Here is a 24,554-nt window from a genome sequence, read left to right on the forward strand (position 1 = left end):
AGTTAAGAAAAAGAAATCTATAAAAAGTACCACCTAAGAACCAGTAATCTACTCTTTTGTGGATTGTTCTCCAACAATTAATGAAGAGAACTTCTGGGTGAATGGAAGTTACAAACTTTCCCAAAACCCCACATAATATCAATAGTTATAGACTTTAAGCTAGGGGCATGGAACTGGAAGTTTGCAGAAATCATCCTTAAGCACAGCACAAATATTACTAGCTGCAGCAGGTAACGGTAATATCACTCTTCAAGTTTATTGAACAGATGAATGGATTTGATAATATAACTCAAATCATACATTGCTTTGTAGCATTAAATCACATTCAAAGACTGTCAAGCTGCAGTTCCCAAAGAGAGCCAACTGATGACTATCATAAATCAGCTGTTTAGTAAAGCCAGCAGTAACACTAGCATTACAGAGTCTAGAGAAACAGATCAAACACACCAATCCCTGCACTTTTCTAAAAATAGATAACATTAAAACCAATTTATTTAAAAATCAAATTTAGTACTCAATTATTTTGACAGACACTTTGATCATAAACTACCTGGTCTATGTAAAACACAAAAAAAGCAGAATACTTTCTAAGATTAAATAAATTTTCTAGTAAACACTGCAGCCTTCCTCATGTGCAACCTGAGCACTGGGATCAAAGTCTCAAAGCTACCATCAGGAATTCACCGAGTAACTCTTTAAGAGAAACTTCTTGTCAAATACATAAACAATGGTTTCACTGTGAAAAACAGATTCAAGGTGGCAGATTTATTAACAGCTTAGACTTCAAGGATCTGTAGTTTGGAATATTATGATGCTATTAGTGTGGGCATACTGACAGATAAGCCAAATGTAGTAACTGTATTAAAGGAGTTCTTCAAAGCTCTTGTGATGGTTGTTTGGTTGTCCACTATGCACTTCTCCTGGCAGTCTGTATAAAAACTATTATGGAAAAATGATTAACTTGACAGAATTAGATAACCTACAAGTTTAAGGGATTCTCAAGTAACAATTTAGAAGCAATTACTACCTTACAGTATAATTACCTGAGAGAGCATTCACACATTTAACGTCTGGCTCATTCACACATTATCCCACCCTCCTGTTCCATTCCAGGAGCACACCTGGTGGGCAGGTGGGGTGAGAAGTGCAGAGACCACATCCCCCTGCTGTGTGACACACAGCCAGCCTAGGCCCTCCACACTGCACAGGTTGTCACTTTCTGCAGTGACAGAACACCTGCTGAGCTGCACTTCTCAGAAGTGTAATTTTTTTGCTCAGATCCAATTTAAAGACGAAGATCTCAAAGTTTCCTGACCTCTTGGTACAGCTTTGAGACTTTTTAAGAAAAGGACTTTGTCTTCTTAACCATATCTGATTGCACTCAACATGTAAACTTCAAAAATTTCAGAAAGCCAAGACTGCTGGGCACTGGCAGATGGGATGGTTGACATCCTACAAGCTTCACTGAAAACTGTTCTTCCCATTTATGACAGCACAGCCTCAAACACTCCCCTTAGCTGTTCTATCTGGCTCTTTGGGTACATATTGCAATCCACAAAATAACAAGGTGAATGTGCAAAGCATTAATGCCTATACAACATAAAGATGCAGAGTCAACCCATTATTTAGGCTTCAGCAGTTTGTTTTGTTATCATGGACAACTACCATTCCCCTGCTTGAAAACAGGGAACTTCGAGGAAATTGTGACATCCAGCATCACTCCTTGTATGAACTACTGGAAAGCTGCACACAGCAGCACAAGTTTACAAGTAGTAAAACAGCATTCAGACAGCTCAAAGCAAAGGAAATTCACTGATTTGGTTCAGTTTGCCTGACAGCCAGGGTGATTTCCACAGCAAAACACAGCAACTTCCAGGCCCCTGCCTCAGCTGCACTCACAGGATGGCAAACATAAAACATTGCAGCTCTCCTTACACCAGCTACTTCCCAAAATCAAACTTAAGCCCATTAAATCCAGCTTCTTTCTCAGCACATTTTGCTGTAGCTTAGGAACTTTATAGCAAGGTATCAGTGGTACCTTCCAAGTAATTAATACAAAACTGAGCTCCCTAAATTTCACTCATGGGCAGACCTTAAGTTATTGTGGTTATCACCACAAACATCCCCTGTCAGGAGAAACCCAGACATAAAATTCCACCCCACCCACAGTGGTGTGACTGCACAAAGACATCACAAATTCATCCTCTCTGAAGGACGAAGTGCTTCAGCATGGACCAGCAGCTCCACGTCTCCCACTGCATCCCCTGGAGCCCAGGCATGACAATCCAAAAAGTGCCAGACTGGTGGCAACTCAAAACCAACTTTTCCATTTTAATCTGTGCTATCACAGCATTTAAAAACCAGACTACAGTAACAGCACAAGGACACAGAGAGCTGCATTACTTGTGGGGCATGCTTTGGGGTCTTTTTGTGTTGCTGTTGTTTACTTTTTTTTAAGCAGCAGAACTGCCTTTCACCACCACACTCCACTGACCAAGCATCTTTAAAGCTTCTTCTGTACCCAACTAACCTGGGAAACTGGACATGTACACACAGAGATCATCCTGACAAGGATCCACTATTAAGGGTCAGCTGAACATTTGTGTCAATGTTCTGACACAACGTACACCACTGGAAACAAATTTAGCAAAACCTGAACTTGGACAGGCTGACACTTTGTAGCAGGCTCCATGTCAGTGCAAGGTCACACACACAGAATTTGGAACTAACACAGCAGGATGCAGCTGCACCCCGCAGCTTGAAAGAGTTTTAAAATCTAGTAAATACACTTATTCTCTTGTTTCAGTAAGTGATGAGCTAAACATCCTCCCAGAATGGCACAGCACAAACCTGTGGATGCAAAATGGAAGACTGTGAAGGGTAACACCACTTGTACATAATTTGTGCCAAGCCAGCAAGCTTTTTTCTCTGGTTTTACCATTCATCAGTCAAATACTATAACTTAATCAGCTGAGGTATTGTAAACTAGCTTAGAAAACAGATTTTTTTTCTTTCTTACTTTAAACCCCACAATCTCTCCAGACTCAACAGGGACAATTCTCCAACCCAGCATCATAACAACAATTTTTCAACCTTAGAGCTCACAGTAAATGATGCTGTGAGGGTAGCAAAAACCAACCACTGGAAGAGTTTACTTAAGAACGACTTATCTCCATCACTGTGGCTTTAATCTACATCAGCTCTTCTTCTGGAACCCAGGGCCCCAATTCAGAAATTGGTGATCCTTCTCAGGGTTGCAGTAAGCAAGTATCCAAGACAAGCTATCCAAACCACAGTCACTCAGTGACTTTAGGGCCCTGCAGGCCCTGACAGGCCAGCAAGCCCCCCTTGCACCCCTGGCCGTTCTCAAACAAGGCGAATACGCAGATTTGATCCCGAGACAAGCGAAACAGACAACCGGAGGTGTCGGAACCGAGCCAAGACCGCACCGAGAAAATGCGGTGCAGCCTGCCCGGAGACCCGGCCGAGCCCGCAGCACGCCGCGCTCCGAGGCGACGCCAGAGCCCCGGGGCGAGCAGGGAGCAGTGCCCGCGGCGTGCCCCGGCCGCCGGCTGCGCGGAGCCCGCGGAGCGCCGGGCAGGGCGTGCCAGCCCCGCCGGGCAGCCGGGCACGGAGCACCGAGCGCGGAGCACCGGGAGCCCCGGCAGAGCCGAGCCTGCCCCGCCGAGCCGTGCCTGCCCCGCCGGGCCGAGCCGTGCCAGCCCCGCCGGGCCGAGCCGTGCCAGCCCCGCCGGGCCGAGCCGTGCCAGCCCCGCCGGGCCGAGCCGTGCCAGCCCCGCCGGGCCGAGCCGTGCCAGCCCCGCCGGGCCGAGCCGTGCCAGCCCCGCCGGGCCGAGCCGTGCCAGCCCCGCCGGGCCGAGCCGTGCCAGCCCCGCCGGGCCGAGCCGTGCCTGCCCCGCCGGGCCGAGCCGTGCCAGCCCCGCCGGGCCGAGCCGTGCCTGCCCCGCCGCATCCTCGCTGCGCGCAGCCGGCCTGCATCCCGCGCCGCGGCCCGCCCCGCCCGGCTCCTACCTGGCAGAAGCCCCGGCAGTAGGCTCGGGAGGAGGCCTCCGACACCTCCTGCTCGCGCAGCTCCGTCTGCAGCTGCCAGAGGCGAGCGCGGAGCGCCGGCACCACCCGCGGCACCTCCGGCCGCGCCGCCGCCTCGGCCTCTGCGTCCGCCATCTGCGCCCGGCCCCACTGCGCGTAGGCACCGCTCACGTGACCCGCCGCTGACCTCATCCGCCGGGGACGGCCGCACGTGACGCGCGCGCACGTGACGCGTCGCCGCGCCCGCGCGAGGGGCGGGGCGGGGAGCGGGCGACCTGAAGCCCCGCCCCCGGCCGTGAGCGGCAGCTGAAGCCCCGCCCCCCGGGCCGTGAGAGGCAGCTGAAGCCCCGCCCCCGGCCGTGAGCGGCAGCTGAAGCCCCGCCCCCGGCCGTGAGCGGCAGCTGAAGCCCCGCCCCCGGCCGTGAGGGCTCCGGCGCGGCCCGGCAGTGACAGCCCCTCTGCGATAAAGGTGACTGACTGCAGGGCGAGGGGACTTGAAATACGATAACGGAACCGGCCAGAGCCGGCTTTTTAACTTAGGTTGTCGTTACTTTAATCTCCCGTTAACGGCGCGGTGTTGGCAGCTGAACGTTCGTGTCTCCAGGACAGCCGTGGAGAGGCTGTTGCCCAGACACGGGGACGGGGAGGATGGTCAATAGCTTTTACCGAGAATTTGCAGTGTGTCTGGAGACATGAGATGCTGGGCCCATGGATCGGAGCAGATCTCTCTCTGTCCTTATCTCAATTAATGAAATATATATTTTCTCCCCACTTCACATTCCTGGAGGGGAGTGACAGACAGGCTTTGGTAGGAGCCTGGCATCCAGCCAGGGTCATTTCTCTACAGGAAGGAAAGGCAAGGCAACAGAAGGGTAAGAAAAATCAAGAGGGGTAGACAAGGTATGGCATGGAAGTGTTTGGCCAGACATGGAAAGGAAGGTGTAGGCATGGCTTGACAAGTCAATGAGGTTCTAGGCAAGCAATAGTTCTGTACTGAGCTTGTGCTTCCCCAGTTTAGGTGGTGTTGGGGGTCTTCGATGAAGGCTCAAGGTCTTCCTTCTTTGTCTTTGGAGCATGTGCAGTTATGGTGTTCCTTGGTCTTGCTGGCTGTAACCAGTTTAAATTCTCCATTTTGTGGCTAATTGGCTTTACATTTTCCAATTTCTCATTAGCACATCCTGCTGCTTCCCGATATAGTTACACTTCTCTATTTTTGAGATTATTCACTTGGCGAGTTTCTGTTCTATTTAAGCATTAAGCAACTAGTTAACCATATACTAGCTATTACATTGCGTAGAAAGTTATGATTCAGGTTATATTGGTATAACTCAAGCTGTATAAGCATCTTGTAACTGTGACCAAGGTTACAGAGGTATGAGCTGTCCCCATTTCCAGTGCCTGGCATTGCTGTGCTTGCCCAGCCCTGCATTTGCTCACTGTGGGTTCTGTTCAAGCACCATTATTCAGGTTATATTGGTATAACTCAAGCTATATAAACATCTTGTAACATTGACCCAGGTTTTAGAGATATGAGCTGTTCCCATCTGCAGTGCCTGGCATTGCCGTTCTTGCCCAGCTCTGCATTTGCTCACCGTGGGTTCCATTCGAGCGACGTTATTCAGGTTATATGGGTATAACTCAAGCTATGTAAGCATCTTGTAACTCTGACCAAGGTTACAGAGGTATGAGCTGTCCCTGTTTCCAGTGCCTGGCATTGCCATGTTTGCCCAGCCCTGCCTTGCCTGTCATTGCCTTGCTTGCCCAGCACTGCATTTGCTCGCTGTGGGCTCGTTCGAGCGCCGTGATTCAGGTTATATTGATATAACTCAAGCTATTTAAGCATCTTGTAACTGTGACCGAGGCTGTAGAGCTGTCAGCTGTCCCCGTTTCCCGTGCCCGGCACTGCCATTGTCGCCGCGGTTCCGTTCGAGCCGCGGCCGGCCCGGGCGGTCCCGCCCTGAGGGCCCTTGGCTGGGCTCACAGCGCCACCTGCTGGAGCTGTCGAGCGGCGGCGGGGGCAGCGGCCGCTAGGGGGCGCTGTGCGCCCGAGAGAGATGGCGCTGGCCCTTGGTTCGAGTTTCCTTTTGGTTCAAGCTCGGTCTTTTTGTATTTTTCAGATCCTGTACTGCGTCAGTGTGTAACACTGGACTCCATATAGAGTGGTAGTAAGCTCTCTTCACATATTGGTCAGACAAAATAATGTGGTGTTTGTGAGGGTTCCAGGATGAGGTAAGAGATGAATCTGACTCCATGTTCTCAGAAGGCATATTATATATTAGATTATATTATAATATATTATAATATATTATAATATATTAAATATATTATAATATATTATATTATATTATATTATATTATATTATATTATATTATATTATATTATATTATATTATATTATTTATACAATATTATATTATATTATATTATATTATTCATCATATCATATAATATATTATATTGTATCGTATCGTATTATATCGTATTATGAAATTATATACTTTATATTTTAAAAGAAATTTTATACTAAAACTATGCTAAAGAATGAGGAAAGGATACATCAGAAGGCTTAACAAGAATGAATAATAAAACCCCGTGACTCCTCAGTGAGTCTGACACTGATGGTGACTGGTCATTAAGAAAGCACAGTTCACATGGAACCAATCAAACATGCACCTCTTGGTAAGCAACCTTCCGACCACATTCCAAAGCAGTCAGATAATTATTGTTTTCATTCTTTTCTGAGGCTTCTCAGCTTCCCAGGAGAAGAAGTCCTGGTGAAGGGATTTTTCAGAAAATATCACGGTGACAAAACAATCTCCAGGCTTGAGAACCAAGGACACCCTCTGCCTCAGGGCCCAAAAAGTATAAACAAAAGTGAATCGAGGAGTGGGGAGCAAACTGGGGTATCTGACTTCATTACCTGAACCTGTAATTGGAAAGTTAATTAACCCCTTATATGCAAATAGACCAAACTTAGATCTGCCTGAAAAACTTCTGACCATATCCATCTTGGGTGTAGCCTCTGGAAGGCTTTTGACTGCCCAGGGTGTATCTACTGAAGGCCTTTAATAAAAACCCACTTTATTCTCTTAACTGTGTCTAGCCTCTGTTCTAGGGAGCCACTCCAAGGCATTGCTGGGGCTACCTAAAAACAGAGGCCAGACAAAATTAAGATCATAAAATCAGATATATTTATTTAAGGCTTTCAGGTACATTTTGGGCAGATGAAGCCTCACCAGGGGCTACACCCAGAATGGATGACAGGTCACAGGTTTTCACACTTTTCTAAGTTTGGACCATTTGCATGTTGGGTGTTCATCTTCCACTTACAGCTTCAAGTAATGAAGTCATTGACCCCCAGTTTGCTTCCCCCCAACTCTCTTTTGTTTTACATTTCTTGGGGCCTGAGGCAGGGAGGTGTCCTTGATTGCCAGGCCTGGAGAGGAATTGTTGTGTCTGCCCAAAATGGGAGAGCAGCAGCTCCCACTGTGTGTGGAGTTTGGAGTTATGCACTAAAGAACTGCAGGATTACAAATAGATAAAAAATATAAAAGCTGAAATCCTAAGGCATCAGGGTGTCCAACAGTGAAGATACAAAGTTGAAAATGTCCTTCAAAATGTCATTCTCATCCTGAGAAAATGTACCAGAACAGAAAGATTTCACTGACCTTCCCTCCCATCTGCAAGCTTAAATTCACACCAGAAACAAGTGGCAGCTACATTTCCTTGCAGCTTGTGCACATAACAGTGGTGGCAATGTACTTTTGTTCTCCGCTGTATCACACAATTTCAGTCTTGCAGAGTCTGAAATGTCTATTTCTTGCACAGAAAAACGTGTCAGGACAGAAGCAGTCTGGCAAACTGCTCCCGTTAAAACACAGTGGTGTCATGCACTTTCTTCCTCAGCTATTCCTAGCATCACATTTTGTCATAGGGAGAGTTCCAGTACAGATGCTGAATTGTCTTTGTTTCTTCATCTCTGGTTTCTGTAACATGTTCTTGTAGTCTGTAGATTTTGCATTCCTGCTGACCCGTTCTGATGTGCTTAGGCCTGAGCAGCAGGACTCAGCCAGACTTACAAGATCAGCCCTGGGCATTGTGTGACTAACACAATCAGCATTATTTAGCTAAAATAATAGTTAAATAATTGACCCATTGACCCCCATTTACCACAGTGCCCCCCTTTAACCTCCCAGTTCACACCCCATTATTTAGCTAAAAATAAATGACCAAGAGGCTTATGCCAGCTGTTTCACACCGAACCCACTGCTTTAGAAACTTTCACATAACCTTGTGAATCTGCCAGAAATGTATCATTTTAAGACATTTTCCCCACTGACATCAATAGAGGTTTGTTTGTAAGATATTTTAGGGGAAACCCTCCCAGCCAAGGCCTGGGCTCTGGCCAAGCCTTGGGCCCTGCTGATCAGGGAGTGTGCCATCAGATCCAGGTGCTTCTGGGCCAAAAATATAACCAAGTCACTTTGACTTGTTGGTTTGGGCCTATAAAAGCTGGACCCAGTTTTGGGCGAATTTAGAGACCTCACCTAAGGGTGGATCACCATGTAGGATTTTCCCAATAGCTGGGAAGGATTCTCCAGATCCTCACTGGGAAATGAGGCTCCCCAGTGGCTGCAGACTCTGGAGGATGGCAATTTTGGAGGTATCTTTCTCAATCACCCTGTAGTAATGATTAGGTGCGTTACCTTGCTTTTTTTCTTTGTTGCTAAAGCCAAGTGTGTAGTTTTATTGATTGTATCCTTTTACTTTTGTGTTGCCTTAATAGTCATAGTAAAATAAGACCATTCTTGCGACTGGTGTCTGTGTCATTTAAATCACCCCTGTCAATTGACAAAACAAGTTCTCAGCATCATTTCTCTCCCTCAGGCTTTGTTCATTGAAGGATATCAAGGTTGGTTTAGTAAAACTTTAAATTTCAGTAATTGTCCCAAACTGTTCTTACAATAGCAGTCTGTGAAAAAAACTTTACTCCATGCTGGCTAAAGTGGAAAATTACACTGCTTATTATTAATTAAATAATTAATTGAAAATTAATTAACCCCATTAAGTAGAAAAATTAATTAGGAAAGTTCCATTCTTTTTGTCTCTAGGAGGAGTTTTGTGAGGTGCTGGTATGGTGTTGGAGATGCCAGGAGGAGTTTCAGTGGTGTCAAAGCAGATTTAGAGGGAGCTGGGAAGGATTGGTTGGGTGGCATCAATTGGCCTTTCAGTGGTGCTGGGTGAGGTTTGAGGGTGCTAAAGAGCAGCTGGAGCTGGCTGAAATGGTTTTGGTGATATTGGGAGGGTTTGAAGGTGGATTGGGGGATCTGTGAGGGGATTCAGTGGGTGCAGTGAGGGGTTTGATGGTTCTGAGGGATGCTCCCCTCACCAGTTCCTCTAGAGCCAGGGAGAGGAAAACCTGAGTATTTGGGGGCACCGCTGGGAGTCACCCCAAGTGCCCCATGGTTATCACCCTCCTTCCCCTTGCATTTCCCACCCTTTCTCCCTTATGTTTCCTGCTGTTTTCCCCTCATGTTTCCCATTATTTACCCCCTTAATTTAAAGCCTTAAAATAGTGTCACGGGGGTGTTTTTGATGACTTAGTCCTTAAAATAAGAAAAAAGGAGGTTTTCTCAATTTGAAGCCCTTTGTTCCAGAACCCCCTCCTTTTTCTGTGGTCACTGGGATGCACTGGGAGAGACTGAGGGCACTGGGAAAAAATAGACTCAGGTTTTAATAAAGTTTTTATTTCATTCCAGAATTCTCTCAGTTTTTGAGTTTCCTCTCCAATTTGGCATACTCCACGCAAATCCCCCAATTTAGAGGAGACACCTCTGATTAGCAGCCCCCATTAATGAGGCTGGGGGGGAGGGCAAGTGGGAGCTGGACCCCCTCCGTGCTCCTCCCCCCACCAAACCAATGTGGTTCAGACTCATTTCACAGAAATTCGGGGGCAATTTCATTGAAATCAGGAAAAGTTAACATGGGGAGATCCCCCAATGTGGGGGTGTCCCCCATCCGGTACCGGGGAGACCCCGCCCCTCTGACGTCACTCGGCGGTGGGGGGGGGGCGATGGGACCCCCGGCGGCTCCTCAGGAGGAGGCGGAGCTGTGGGGGAGGGCAGGTTCAGGGAGGTCCCCAAAACACGGGGTTCTACCCCAGAATATGGGGATGTCACCCAAAGGTCCTGGGACAGGACCCCACGGTTTGGGGGGTGGTGGAAATGAGGGGGTAAAGCAGCAGAACATTCGGGCATAGCAGCAAGGTTTTGAGGAAAACTGTGGGATTTTGGGGTTCCAGGAGCGATTCCGGGCATTTCCCCCCATCGGCAGGAAGTTTAGGGTGCAGTGGGGTGCTGGGGATGGGGCTGGGTGTGAGGGTGATGGGGGTCTCACCTGCTCTCCGGGGGCCCCAGGGGGCAGCAGGCTCTGGGGCAGGTCGTGCTCCAGGTTGCGGGCGCTGGGGTCGGCACCCCAGGCCAGGAGCAGCCTCACAAGGGGCTCCTGGCTGGGGGTCCCGGGCAGCGCTGCTGCCATGTGCAGGGGGGTGTTCCCGTGGGCCTGCGGGATGAGGGGGCTCAGGGTACCCACAAATCACCCTCCAGCCCCCCTAGAGGTACCTCAGAGCCCTTGAGGTCTGATACCAACACCTCCAGCCCTCCCAGACTCTCCACAGACACCCCAAAGCCCCCAGTGCCCTTTTGATCCCTCTGAGCCTCCCAGAGCCCCTTCAAAGCCCTCAAGCCACTGGAGGAAATCCAAAGAGCTCCAGAGCCCTCCAATCAGCCCCAAGAGCCCCACAGAGGTCCCCCAGCCCCAAGTGCCCCACAGAGCCCTTGGGGGAACCCAGAGCCCCCCACAGAGCCCCTCAGAGCTGCCCCCAGCCCCCCAAGTCCCTCAAACCTTCATGTTGACAAGGCGGGGGGCCATGCCAGGCTGGCGCAGCAGTAGGTGGGCCAGGGCAAGGTTCCCTCCCCGCACGGCCAGGTGCAGGGCTGTCAGGCTGCTTTTGGTGTCCTGGGGGCAAGATAGGGGTCAGGGGGGGACCCACAGGAGGTCCCACCCCCCCCCCCCACAACCTCCTCAACCTCCCCAAAGGGACCCCAAGAAATCCCAGTGCCTGGGAGCACAGATCTATGCAGCCCATGGGGACCCTGAAGGGAGGCACAGGGGTCTTTGGGGGGCACATAAGTGTTGTGGGGGTTTCACGCCCTTCCCCAACCCTCCCAAGGTACCCCAGTGGACCCCAAAGGCCAGGAGCTCATGTCTGCCCAGCACACAGGGACCTTGAGGTGGGACAGCATTCTCTGAGGGGCACAGAGGTCTGTGCGGGGAACCCAGGGGATCTGAGGGACACCTGGAGAGTTATTGGGTACCTGGGGGTCTCTGGGGGGTCTGTACCTGGCTGCTGCTGTCTGCCCCCATCTGCAGTAGCAGCTCAACACAGCGGAATCGGTCCTGGGGAGTGGGGGACCCCCCTGCAGAGCCCCCCGCGGCGCTGTGCCCTCCCTGCAGCGAGGCGTTGTGGGCCAGGACAGCGCAGTGCAGAGGGGTCTGGCCTGGGGGGGAACCAACAGGGGTCAGGAAGGGCCTCTCCTCCAAACAGGGCCCCCCTGGAATTGGGAACCCTCCTAGGGACCCTCTCAAAGTACAGACATACCTCCTGGGATCCTCCCACCATCAGCCAGGACCCCCAAACTGGACATCCCCCATCCTCCCAAAACAGTGATGCATCCACGAGGAATCCCACCAAGAGCTACCAAAAAATGGGGATACCCAGTATCCCCTTCAAACCAGGGACCCTCAAACCCCTTCTGTATTGAATACCCCTCAAGTGGGACTCTGCCAAGACACCCTGAAATAGGGGACTTTTGAGATACCCCAAATCAGGGACCCCCCAAGTCCCCATCCCGTTGGTGACCCACCAACTGAACTCTCCCCAGTCCCACCCAAACAAAGACTCCCCAAGAATCACCCCCACCCCAAAACCAGGGGCCCACCCCAAGTCCCTCCACCACCCTTGCCCCCTCCCCCAGATTTGCTGACCCTCAAAATTTCTGGCCTCCACGTTGACAGGAACCCCCGAGGACATCATGGCCTGGGAAGGCAAGAGGAAAGATTTGGGGTCCCCCTGGATACCAGGTCCCCAGGCCGGTTCCCTGGTCTCCCAGAACAGCTGTGTTCCTTTGGACACACTCTGGGGTCCCCTTTTAGAGAGTTTTGGGGTCCCCTTTGAGAGGGTTTTGGGGTCCCCAGGGTTGCCCAGCCCCCCTGGGGTCGGGGTCTCACCTGGAGGATTTCGGGGTGCCCGTAGGCTGCGGCCAGGTGCAGGGCCGTGCGGCCCCCGTGGTCAGCGGCGTCGGGATTGGCGCCCAGGACGAGCAGGTCCCGCACGATCTCCGGGGCTGCAGCTGCTGCTGCCACCAGCAGGGGAGTCTGGGGGCACCAAATGGGGGGGTCAGGGACAGAATGAACGGGGGGTCAGGGGGGACTTGAGTGACTCCTGGGGGGAGTTGGATGTCTAGGGGTAAAGGGGGTCTGGGGGCTCTTGCAGGGAAAAAGGAAGGTCAGTGGGATCTGGGAGAGTCAGGAGTGGCTGGGGGGTATCAAGCACCCCTGAACCCTCAAATTATCACCCTGGTATTCTGCTACTGCTCTGTCCCTGCTTATCATTCCTTTATCATCACCTCATTATTTTTTGTTATTAATTGTCCCATCATTGCCCTTTATTTGACTCTAATTATACCATCACTAATCACCCGTTATTACCTCCCAGTATTAATTACCCCTTTATTCTCCAGCACTCTCTCTGTTATTAGATTGCAAGAGAACTCTGTGATTAATTATCCCAGAATTAACTATCCCATCCCCAATACCCCCGATCTGTTATTGCCTTTTTACCCCCACCACCCCCTTATTGCCCCAATAAGACCCACTTATTACCCCTTCTTTACTTATTACCCCTTATTACCCCCAATGCCCTCAACTTTCCCAGGTGTTCTTGCACTTCTAGCTTCCCCTGCCCCACCCCCCCCAACTTGCCTAGGTGCTCCTGCATCCTGATCTCCTCCAGATGCCCCCTCAGGCCCCCCCCAGGCGTGTCCCCCCTCACCTTGCCCAGGTGCTCCCGCACCTCCAGTCCCCCCAGGTCGCGCAGAGCCTCGGCCGCAGCCCGGGCGAGCGCCCAGTGCCCCCCGGCACAGAGCACGTGCAGCAGCCTGGGGGTGGAGCAGGGTTACAGGGGACCCCCTTGCCCCTCTACCCGCCCCCCACGTTCCACCCACAACACAGACCCCACAAAAGGAACTTGTCACCCCAGAGCTCCTCCCAGTGCCTCACAACCGCCCCTGGGGCTTCCCAGCACTGCCTTGTCCCAGTGACCCCCCCAGTGCCTCCCTGCTGACCTCCACATTGACTCTCCCACTCACCCCACACTGATCTCACCCACAGACCCCACTTCATCCCATTGCCCCCCACTGAACACCACACTGACCCCACTCACCCCACTGCCCTCCCATTGCACTCCTATGGGCCCCACTGACTGTCCTTCACACCAGTGACCCCCTAAATTGCCCCCCCATTGATGCCCATTTGCTGCAGTTTAGCCCATTGACCCATCATGGACCCCTTAACCCCCGTACCCCGTTATCACCCCTGTACCCCCCAGTGCCCTCCCATGCCCCCCCCTGCTCACGTGTCCCCCTCCTCGTCCTGCCGCAGCAGCTCCCGGGGGTCTCGGCCCCCCAGTGCGGCGCGGGCGGCTGCCAGGTCCTGGGGTTCAGGATACGGGTCTTGGATCTCCCTTCCCAGCAGGGAGGCCCCAAATTCTCCCCACGGCACTGCGGGATGGGGCCAGGCAGGGCCAGGGATGGCAGCAGCCTTGGGGGGGCAGCAGTCAAGGTAGAGGGGGGGCTTGGTCCCAGTTACCCCTGCCCCAATGACCCCTCCCTTTTCCTCCCCTTGCCCGCACAGCTGCCACCCCATTGCCCCTATCTACATCATCTCCCCCCACTGCTGCCCCCATTGCCCCTCCACTGCCCCAATTGTTTCCTTCATTCCCTCCCATTGCCTCCCTTAACCATCCCATTACTCCCATGTAACTCCGCATTGCCCCACCATTCCCCTCCCAGTGTTCTGCCCCCCTTCTCCCCCCCATTTCCCTCCCTTTGCCTCCCATTCCCCCCCATTCTCCCCCCACTGCCCTCTCATTTTCCCCCATTGACCCCCATTTACCACACTGCCCCCCCTTAACCTCCCAGTTCATGCCCCATTTCTCCCCTGTCCCCTCCAAGAGCTCACCTGAAACCCCCTCGGAGCGGAGACCCTTCCCCCATGGGCCCCCCCCGGGCTGCCGTGGGGTGACACATGTGGGACAGCACAGAGGCTGGGCGTCACTGCGGGGACAGCGGGGACAGCGGGCCAGGGAGCGCCTGAGGGGACACCGGGCCATGGGGGGACATGGGGAGCTTTGGGGGGAGGCACATGGAGGGGAACTGAGGCACAGAGGGAGGATTGGGGGGCACGTAGGGATGGCGGGGGGCAGGGCATGGAGAATATTTAGGGGCACAGGGGGTGTGGGGGGATCTGGGGGATCGGAGGTCACTCACCATCCGAGGGGCGCGGGGAGGGCAGAGCCAAAACCTGGGGGGAGAGCGAGGGGGTCAGGGAGGAGAGTGGGGGTGTCCCGGGGGAGGTGTCAGTGGGAGAGGGGGTCACCCACCGGGGATCTCGCCCCTTCCCGGCTCCTCTGCTGCCGTAGCTCCTTCAGCAGCTGCTTCACCGTCTGGGGCGGAGCGGCGCGGGGGGGACCTGGCGGTGTGCAAGGGAGGGTTCGGGGGTCCCCGGGATGCCGGGGAACCCTGAAAACTCCTAGAACCCCGCCGAACGCCCAGGCGTCCCCCAGATCCCCGTGTCTCATCCAGACCCTGCTCGGGGGTCCCCTCTGAACTCCCGAGACCCCTCAAACCGCCGTGTCATACCCGCGTCCCCCGGGACCCCCAAACCCTTGGGCGCTCCCCCGGCGAGGCAGGAATCCCCCTGCGGTGACGTCACGGGGATTCCCATGCGTCACCACCCGCCCCCGGCGTCACCGCCCTCCTCCCGGGGAACCCCCTCCTCCCCCGCGGGGAGAAACCCCCGGGAATCCCCCCGCTCCTTGAAGGCCAGTGTCCCCCCTCCTGCCCCCCAGCTCTCCTAAAGGCTCAGCAGACCCCTCTTGGCTCTCTTAAAGGGCCAGCATCCCCTAAAAGCGAGACTTAAAGGGCCAGTGTCTCCTACAAGCAGCTCTTAAAGGGCCAGCAACTCCCAAAGCAGCTCTTAAAGGGCCAGTGTCCCCTAAAAGAGCGTCTTAAAGGGCCAGCGCTCTCTCCCGGTGTTTTAAAGGGCCAGCACCTTGCCCCAGCACTCTTAAAAGGCCAGCGTCCCCTCAAAGCGAGTCTCAAAGGGCCCGCGACACACCGCCCACCCCCGCGCCCCCATCCCCCTTATCCCCCCATACCTCTCTGGGGCCGCATCCCCGCGGGATCCGGGGGCAAATGGGGCCGGGGCGGGCGCGGGGACCGTTTTGGGGGGACCTGGGCGAGGAAACCCCGCCCCGGAGGGAAACGCCACCAAAACGCCAACGCTGTCACTGTTGCGACGGGTGACAAGGCAGAGGGCGGAGCTTCGGAGGGGCCCGTGGGACCCAGAGGATGGGTGGAGGTGGCGGGGTCACCCGGGGCCGGGGTCCTCTGAGGGGTGTCAGGAAGGGTCACAGGTCCTGGGTTGTTCCCTTGTGGCACCGATTTGGGGCGACAATCCAGGGTCCCTCTCACGCCCCATCATTTTGTGGGGGTCTTGCCCCCTTTGGGGGACTCTCTTCCCCATTCTAGGTGGGGGCTCTGTCTCCCCAACCCCAGAAGATCACGAGACCCACGAAGACCATGAAGACTGTGGGGAAGCCAGGGCTGGTGTCTTTACTGGGGGGGACCAGGCTGTCCCCCCACCCTCAATTTGCAGGATGTCACTGCTCCCCTCCATACAGTTGGTGGGTGTGGGGTGTGTCTTACCCATTTGGGAGGATCTCTGCCCCATCTGAGGGAGGTTTCTGACCCACTTGGGGGTGGCATTTAGGATGGGAGGACAGCCTGATCTTGGTGGGAATCTCTGACACATGGGATGGAAACCATGAGACCCACTGAGACCATGAAGACCCCTGAGACCAGCAGGGCTGGTGGATTTATTTTGGGGATGTCGGTGTCACACAGCAGGGGCGTTCCCTCCAGGATCCTGCCTGGGGGGTGTCAGTCACAAGTGTACTCTCTACTGCACAGGCTGCTGAACCTTCACTGTCCTGAAGCCTTACTCAGACAGGCAGCTCCATGCTCTAAACTCCAGAACACACCTGCCCAAAGAGCTGAAACAGCTGGAGGAGCAGCAGAGCGCCCTGACCAGAGGCTGTGGTTTGTACACCCCGGCCTCAGTGGCTGCACATTTGCTGCCCCAACCCATCCCTTCCTCCACCCTATCCTCATCCTTGGCTCAGCCACTTTCACACCTCACGAGAACAACCTAGATGCTGCAGCTCCCACGTGAAGCCCATCTCCCTTCTCCTGCCCCAACCACAGACACTGACCCTGAGCCCAGCAGATGGATACAAAACAGGCAGGAAAGAAGGAAAAAAATAGAGAGGAAGCCTAATAAAGTAGACATGGAAACTTGAAAATGTAAAGAGGAGCAAGATCAGAGGGAACTAAAAGCAGTCACAGACAGCTACAGTATATGTATAAATAAAATTTTACAGCCAGGGGATTAAGAGAGGAAAATAGACAGCAAGCGATATAAAAGTATGCAGAAAATACAAAATTTTAAAGCTAAGGAACTAAGAGAGAAATGAATTAAAAACTATCAACAGTGAACTAAGATAAAGACAGAAACTGTAAAAAAAAAAAAACCTTAAACTTTCTGATAGAGGCCAGGGCATCTTCAGAAATTTTGCTTGTGAAAGTGAAAATATAAATGTGCACCTACTGATTTGCATGTGTATCTTAGCAATAAAAAGTGAATCTGTAAGGCAGCACAGAAAATACACTAATTTGGAGAGTATGTGCTTCAGTCTTCATATGGTAATATCTGGTCTGCCTTGAAACACAATACTGAATTTGGTGATCCTAAAGACAACATGGAGTAGTAGAGTTTTCCAAATTTCTCATTATTGCAGTTTATCATTTGTGGTCTTCCTTCACTACTGAAAGAAAACTATGGGAGTGAGTTGATGTTAGCCTGAAAACGTGTAGGACACATCACTGATGTTTGTGCCTCCATTTATCTAGTGTCCATTGTGGGTCAGACAGATAACAGCAGAAAATAAAAATCAATTGTACCCATAAAGTGCACATTATTGATGTGTAGAAATGAAAAGGCCTTGATCTTCAGAGACTATTTCCATGATTGGAGGATTACTGTGACGTTTGACCCTAAGCTAAGAAAAATCAATATAGTCATAAAAATGTAGAGAATGTTTTTCAGTGAATAAAAAGCCAGTGAGGTAGCTTCTAGACCTGGAAGAAAAATTAATAGCCTCACCCTACAACACTAAATTACTAAATTCTGAAGGTGTTATAAACAGTTTATGTAGATGGAGTTGAAGCTGTCTTTTACTAAGGTAAAAAGCAGTATCAAAACTATAAAATTATTGTTGGCATTTGAATTTATTTTCCCTCATGAGTTATCAAGTTGTCATTTAACTGTTTACTGTTTTAAAAGAGATAATGCATCCTGGAACAATGTGGATCCTTAAATTTTTTTTTTCATTTTTTTTTTTAATATTTGGGTTTTACAGAGCAAGAAAATCTCCAGCCATGGCAGCTCAGTCTCACTAAACACTTCAGCATCAAAAAAAGCTTCAGCATCTCTGCACGAGCTGGAGGTTTTGTGTGTGTGTGTCTGTGGATCACTTCAGCAGACTTAGAGGGTTTTATTAATAACAGAAAAATATTTAGAGCCCTACTTGAAGCACTCAGTAGAAGACACATGTTTAGAAACCTGCTTTAAGTACTTCACAGGGATGGCTGCCTGGAAACTGCTAGCTTGCCAAAATGATTGAGTACTTTCAGGCAAGCTGTCAAGTGTGAAATTGGACATGACCTATTGACTGATCTTCAGCACCAAAATTAAAAGATAATGATTAGCCTTTTAGAGTTCTCAGCAGAGGAAGTTTATTTATCCTTTATAGGACATTTGAATCAGAACTACACTTCTGCAGAGTGCTGATGAGGATCATCTAAAAGAACATTATAGTGCTAAAATGCTTCTTAACTCATATTGGTCCTAGCAGTGGACTTGCACATTGATACCAGGCATTCCTAATGAGGCTGTGCCCTTGGCCACTGCACTGCTAATGCTGGCTCCAGAAAACATTTCTGTACACAAAATAGATGTATTTATTTCTTTTTTTCACTTTTGTAAAATAAGGTATTTTTCCCTCCCCCCACCCATAATTTTTAATGTTTAGAGTTTTTGAAAGGATTTCCCTATCAGTACCTAAAATGTTCTTTGAGATCAGACAGTTTGTGCACTCTTTTATAACAGAAAATATGTAACTCTTTTATAACTCTTTTATAACAGAAAATATTTCAGCCTGCTCTCCCTATTTTTCCTGCTGAGGTAATGCAGATGGGTAGCTTAAGGTCTGATTTAAAAATGGAACTTGTGTCACAGAGTCAGTTTTGGGTTTTTTAACACACAAGTATCACTACCAAGAAGAATGACATATTTAGTATGTCTGTCATTTACGACAGGAATTATAATTATTTGCTACCAAAAAGAAATACTGAATTATAAGGATGGGGAAAATAGAGTCAAATCATTGTCAAGTTCAGGAGTCTTTTAATGATGTCAGTATGACAAGTAATATGGCCTCAGGAGAATAAATAAGAAGTGCAGAATCATAGAATATAAGAGATGCTGTGTATGAGGAGGGAGTGAGTTTGGAGTGGCCAAAAGTACATCCACTGGTTTTTTACATCAGGAGTGTGCTGATGTAAGCTGCTGCAGGAGAACAGACTGCAGGAATTTACAATGACAGTGCTTGGGAAGATTTGCCTTCTTCTGCACAGGCAAGCTGAATGTCTGCTGCTAGGGAGATACGTAAACTCAAATGCAGTCTGATAGTTCTGGTTTATTCTGTTTTTCCGAGGCTGAGACTGTTCCTAAAACTTAAAAGGTGCTATTGAGGCAAAAGAAGATAATCTCAAAGAAATTAAATTTGTAGATTTTTTTATTTCTAGCTTTTTAAAAAAGAGAATATTTTACTGTTCATAGTTAAATTATGCTTGGAGCAGAGTAGATTGAACAATAGATCGATTTTCTCCTCCCTTCAGCACCAGCAAATATAAATTCCATGTGCAAAGCTCACACTCTATTTGCTACTGTAGCAAAATAAACTGCTTATAATGTGTCAATTTACTCACACAGACGGAAGATGGCAGGGGTTGTAATTTTTTATTGGACGTCGCAGATGTTTAGTTTTACATATTTTTGCAAAGAAAGGTATGTTTTATTTTTAATTTATCATTTATTTTAAACTTGTTTCTCTTTAAAAAATGTCTAACTTTCATATTTGTATACTGATTTGCAAAAGTATTTTCATGTTTAAAAGGCTTAACGTAAAGATTCCTCTATGCATATCAATATTGCAACCATAAAATTCCAGCTTCTGTTGACTTGTTAGCACTCCTGTTTTACAGGGTGAAGATTAATCCCATTTGAAGAGAAAATGCTATGTTAAAGCACCTTTATCTTAAAAAATACCAAAGTAAGATACTGTTCTATTGAATTGTGCTGTACATCCAATGAAAAGGTGCTTAGCTACAAGTATTTTGCTTGTCCCCACACATAAGAAAAATTGTGTTACAATTGTATATGTAGAGAATAGCATAAATATTGAAAAATAATTTGAATTTTAGACCACAATGTAGTAGCCTGTTAATGGAAAAACAAACATATGAAAGAAAGGTGAGATGTACAATTACACACATATATTACCAGTTTATCTGTATTCAAACCACAGTCATTTAGGAAAATGCTGGTAAGGAATTTTTGTGCAAATAATTTATTTTTCAAAGAGTTGTGGCCAAAAAATAGTAATGCTTGACACTTAGGCACTCTATTCACTATTCAAATGCAGGTATCATTGATCAGAGGAAGCGAACCAATTACAGTAATTCTATGTATTTATTTTTGGCATCCATAAACAAAAGCAAATCTCTGCACAAAATTATATGCTTAAACATGTCTTTTTAATTAATATTGACATTTCCATGAGATGATTTATTCCCTCCTGAGCTCCTTTATATAACCAATTTTCTCTGTGAAACAATAATTGAACTGCTGTAATTACAGCTGTGACATGGGGCTTGGAACACCCGAAAAAGAGGACAAGCAAATATTCCTGTACCTCAATAAGTGACCTAAATAGAAACGTACTGCTCTCACATTGTTATTGGATGAGATTCAAATGGATCACAAATGATATTCAAATGCTCTTTAAATCCTACCAGTCAGGCACTCTAGTTTCCACTGATCTGAGGGTGTTTAATATCTTGTAGTGATGTGCTTATCAGGCTGTTAATAATAAAGCAGGCACAGGCAGATGATGCAGTTCTCCATCTCACAGGTGAAAGAAAATAATGCCTAATTATCAATGAGCAGTTGGTCATGTTCCTATGGTTACAATGTGAGATAATGATCGTTTTCCCAGTGCTGTGTTTTTCATAATATGTTAAGGAAGGAATGCAAGTTTTACAATGTTTGATACTTGTTTCTCTCATACATTTTAGTGTTAATATGGCAGAATAACCATGGGAGACTGGAATTTCCTTGGAGGCATTTTAGAGGAGGTCCACATTCATTCCACTATTATTGGAAAGATTTGGCTAACGATCCTCTTCATATTTCGAATGCTTGTTCTTGGAGTGGCGACCGAGGATGTTTGGAATGATGAACAATCAGAATTCATATGCAATACTGAGCAGCCTGGTTGCAGAAATGTGTGCTATGATGAGGCCTTTCCCATCTCTCTCATAAGATACTGGGTCTTGCAAGTTATATTTGTGTCTTCCCCTTCCTTGGTGTATATGGGTCATGCCTTATACAGACTAAGAGCCTTGGAAAAAGAAAGGCAAAAAAAGAAAGCTCTGGTGAGGGTGGAACTTGAAAGCACTGAATTAGAAATGACTGAAAATCGTAAAAGACTGGAGAGGGAGCTCCGGCAACTGGATCAAAGGAAGCTGAACAAAGCACCCCTAAGAGGCTCTTTGCTCTGCACTTATGTGATACATATTTTCACAAGATCTGCAGTGGAAGTTGGCTTTATGATTGGGCAGTATCTTCTTTATGGTTTCCACTTAGATCCCCTTTATAAATGTCAGAGAGACCCATGTCCAAACACAGTTGACTGCTTTGTATCTAGACCAACAGAAAAAACAGTGTTTATATTATTTATGCAATCAATAGCAACTGTATCATTGCTTTTAAATATTCTAGAAATTATCCACTTAGGATTCCGAAAAATTAAAATGGGACTCTGTGAGCAGAATAAAACCAAAGATGACTCTGAGAATTTCTACATAAACAAATCTAAGAAATACTCTGTGATACCTCACTCTTCTTTGGGAATATCCACCACCCCTCAGAAAACACTTCCCTGTGCTCTTAGCAGTTATACCTTTCTGATGGAAAAGCAAACTGATACTATGCTCTACCCAGTTTTAAATTCTCCTTCTGTGTTTCAGTCTGTGCAAAATAACCATACAGAAAGCAGCAGCAATTACACCCATTGCAATCAGGAAAATAAATCTCCAAAGAAGAGGCCAGCTACAAATGCTTTGGACAATCAGACTCAAAATGCTAGCACAAACAATAATGAAGGCTTTCTTGGCGAGCTTTGGACTGAGAGGCATGATGCACAAGAAGAGACTGAAAAGAAACATTTTCTTGTTGATACTCAGAATGCAGATACCACCTCAAACATGTACTTGAGAAGCTTTGCTGAGGTGCCATCTCAAACTTCATTGCAAGCTGGTACAACTTTCCCTTGTGCCAGCTCTAGACGACAGGCAGTGGTTGAGAGCACAGGAGCACCAACAAATCCTCTTCCAAAGAACGGTGACAGAAGACAAAGCAGTTTCAGTGTAAACAAAGCCCAAATTCCTTACAATGCTGATGGAAAAAATTCCAGCCGACCAGACACTTCTGATTCCATGGGGGTGGTGAGCTCAGAATCTACACAAAGCAGAAACTGGAGTAGTCCAAAGCTTTTCTCTCTCTCTAGGCAACAGTCACTGTCAAGTAATGCCAGCAGTAGGCGTGCCCCCACCGATCTTCAAATATAGTGTGAGTCAACTCATTAGCTGCGCTCATTAACTGCACTAACTCATTAGCTGCACTAACCAGTGCGGGGATAATTCCTGAATGGAGACATAACCCAGACCTATGTGTAAGTGCAGCTAAATAATTCAACTTTAACCAGCTCTTTACATAGGTAGAAAAGTTGTGGAACTCTTTGAAGAGTGGCTAAGTAATTTTAAACGGTCTCTTCACTTCCTTTGTAATGAAAATGTGGCATAGACCTCAGTGTATAAACTTCTACACTCCAGCAAAAAGGAAAACATACATCCTCTCTATCCACATATTAGGAAAAAGTCAGGCATAAAATCACAGCTGATTTTATGACAAAATTTACAGTCCAACGATATTTTTTACAAAGACCAGTAAATCAAATTAGGCTAAAGAGGCTCTCAGAAGAACATATTGGTAAACATGTCTCTGCCTAATTAGTTTAGGAATTCAAACAGATATTTGATAGCCGACTGAAAGCAGAATATCAAACTTATTCAAATTGTTGTAAATACAAAGAGAAAAAGCATTTACAAAACAGATCACTAATTCGTTGGCTCCACAGTACACTTTTTTTTTTCAGTGTATTGCCACTGACTTCCTTAGCAGCAAAATCAAAGTGAATTTCTTCAATACACCACTAATTTTTCAAAACATCATGAATTACAGACATGTTGTGAGCTTTACTTTTGACATTTTTCATAACTCTAATAAGATAGCAAAATCAGAAAACAAGTATGGTAGTACCTTCTGATTTCAGTTAGAATGTCAAAAGACATATAAAAGGTTTATCAAACAGTAAACCTACTCCTTTTCTGTTTGTCTCTCCCCCGAATTCTGATAAACTTTTAAATCAAACAAAGCTTCTGCCTGTTTAGGAGGAGCATTTGTGTTTATGCTTTTTATGGGGATAACAAAACATGAGGACATTTATCCACTCACTGTTCAGGTCCATATGGTGTAAAGGAAGTTCCATGAAATATCTTGAAATAATAAAGGAGGCAAAGAGGAACAAAATACTATGGTACATTTGTAATCAAGCTTTCTGTGTATGAAATACATTTATTTGAGTTGCACAGCACTGAAACACTGTAAATGCTTGATGTGGTCACAGCTGAAATGCATTCGTATTTTTGTGTGTATTTTTTACTAGCAGATTTCACATACTGTTCAAGTACTGAAAAAATAATTTGTGAGATACAGCATAATGATGTCACAGCACAATTAAATTCCTCAAGTGCACTGTCATTATGCTTACCAGCCAGCCGTGTTTCAGATTGACTGAAAACTGGACAATACTAGCAAAAAAGGAGCCACAAAACCTAAAACTCTGTTTTGCTTGTAGCAGCAACATTACTTTGGTACTGTCCATGTAAGAAATACACACAAGAACTATTAAAACTATTCGCTGTAGATTTCTCTCCAGCAAGTATCCTTTTCACTTGTGTGTAACATAAATACAGCCCTATATAATTGTGTTTACACTGTAAAGTTTAAGATTGTATAATATACTAGAATATACATTACTGAATAATGTGACTTAGGCATTAATGCTGCTGCTGTGGCTTTGATTCTTGCATTTCTTGATGCGTAAAATTCTGTGGGCAATAACTGCTAATGCTTATTTTGCATTTTATCTCTCCATAATAAAAAGCCTCATATTTAATGTACTCTGTTCCTGCTCTCTAAATAATAGAAAGTTAGCATTTAGATGTTCATGTATGGGATATGGCATTTGTATTTTTGTTGTTCAAGACAAGTTATAAAAGAATTTTTCTGCTGCTGTGAGAGGAATTTTAACTTTTTTATGTGTGGCTATGAGTCAAACATTCTGTTTAATCACAGCACCTTCCCAAATGAAAAGTAACTACTGAAAAATATAAAGTTGCAGAAGAGCATGGAGAAAAAGTGTGAAAATTCCCTAAAATGTGCAAGATCATTTGGTTTTTTTTTTCTTTTTGGTTTTTTTTAAATTACTACCATAAATAGATTTTGTCTGTCAACGTTTCAGAAAAATAAACAGGTATAAGTGTTTCTGGTTTTATTAAACAGGCTAAGGCAAAACACTTTCCTTTCGACGTGAAGATTTCACCACGTATCACTCTTCAGAGCCTCTTGGGTAGGCACCT

At 47.7% G+C, this 24,554-nt stretch overlaps 3 protein-coding genes across 15 annotated transcripts in view; 1 reads left to right on the forward strand and 2 right to left on the reverse strand.

Moving 5' to 3' along the window:
- The window catches only part of RLF (RLF zinc finger), a 37,289-nt gene extending 33,024 nt beyond the window's left edge, over positions 1 to 4,265 (reverse strand). Inside the window, exon 1 of the mRNA XM_064398471.1 lies at positions 4,033 to 4,265. Within this exon, the coding sequence (XP_064254541.1) occupies positions 4,033 to 4,242 (210 nt within the window). The 5' untranslated portion in view covers positions 4,243 to 4,265. The remainder of the gene's footprint in view (positions 1 to 4,032) is intronic.
- Positions 4,266 to 4,439: 174 nt separating this feature from the next.
- GJA9 (gap junction protein alpha 9) lies at positions 4,440 to 24,197 on the forward strand. 10 transcript variants are annotated; one of them, XM_064398488.1, is made up of 5 exons: positions 4,530 to 4,922; positions 6,168 to 6,279; positions 19,504 to 19,578; positions 19,776 to 19,843; positions 20,868 to 24,197. In XM_064398488.1, exon 5 carries the CDS (start codon positions 20,889 to 20,891, stop codon positions 22,419 to 22,421), a length of 1,533 nt encoding a protein of 510 aa, XP_064254558.1. In that variant the 5' UTR covers positions 4,530 to 4,922; positions 6,168 to 6,279; positions 19,504 to 19,578; positions 19,776 to 19,843; positions 20,868 to 20,888; the 3' UTR covers positions 22,422 to 24,197. The 10 variants fall into 10 exon arrangements, 6 of the variants coding, with proteins under 6 accessions (XP_064254557.1, XP_064254560.1, XP_064254558.1 ...); XM_064398487.1 differs by lacking the exons at positions 4,530 to 4,922; positions 19,776 to 19,843 and adding an exon at positions 4,440 to 4,519; XR_010350496.1 differs by lacking the exons at positions 19,504 to 19,578; positions 19,776 to 19,843; positions 20,868 to 24,197 and adding exons at positions 6,564 to 6,729; positions 9,162 to 9,783.
- Positions 9,777 to 15,693, reverse strand: NFKBID (NFKB inhibitor delta). Of its 4 annotated transcripts, XM_064398493.1 has the most exons (12): positions 15,548 to 15,693; positions 14,771 to 14,859; positions 14,658 to 14,691; positions 14,350 to 14,480; positions 13,745 to 13,929; positions 13,163 to 13,268; positions 12,340 to 12,486; positions 12,097 to 12,148; positions 11,452 to 11,609; positions 10,954 to 11,067; positions 10,447 to 10,611; positions 9,777 to 10,159 (listed from the first exon to the last, which is right to left on the reverse strand). In XM_064398493.1, the coding sequence occupies exons 1-12, from the start codon at positions 15,561 to 15,563 to the stop codon at positions 10,100 to 10,102; spliced, it is 1,257 nt and encodes a 418-aa protein (XP_064254563.1). In that variant the 5' UTR covers positions 15,564 to 15,693; the 3' UTR covers positions 9,777 to 10,099. The 4 variants fall into 4 exon arrangements, with proteins under 4 accessions (XP_064254563.1, XP_064254564.1, XP_064254562.1 ...); XM_064398494.1 differs by lacking the exon at positions 15,548 to 15,693 and having other exon boundaries at positions 13,745 to 13,821; positions 14,771 to 15,126; XM_064398492.1 differs by lacking the exon at positions 15,548 to 15,693 and having other exon boundaries at positions 14,771 to 15,126.
- Positions 24,198 to 24,554: the final 357 nt, after the last annotated feature.

The sequence above is a fragment of the Passer domesticus genome, chromosome 24 (genome assembly GCF_036417665.1).
Source record: "Passer domesticus isolate bPasDom1 chromosome 24, bPasDom1.hap1, whole genome shotgun sequence".
NCBI lineage: Eukaryota > Metazoa > Chordata > Aves > Passeriformes > Passeridae > Passer > Passer domesticus.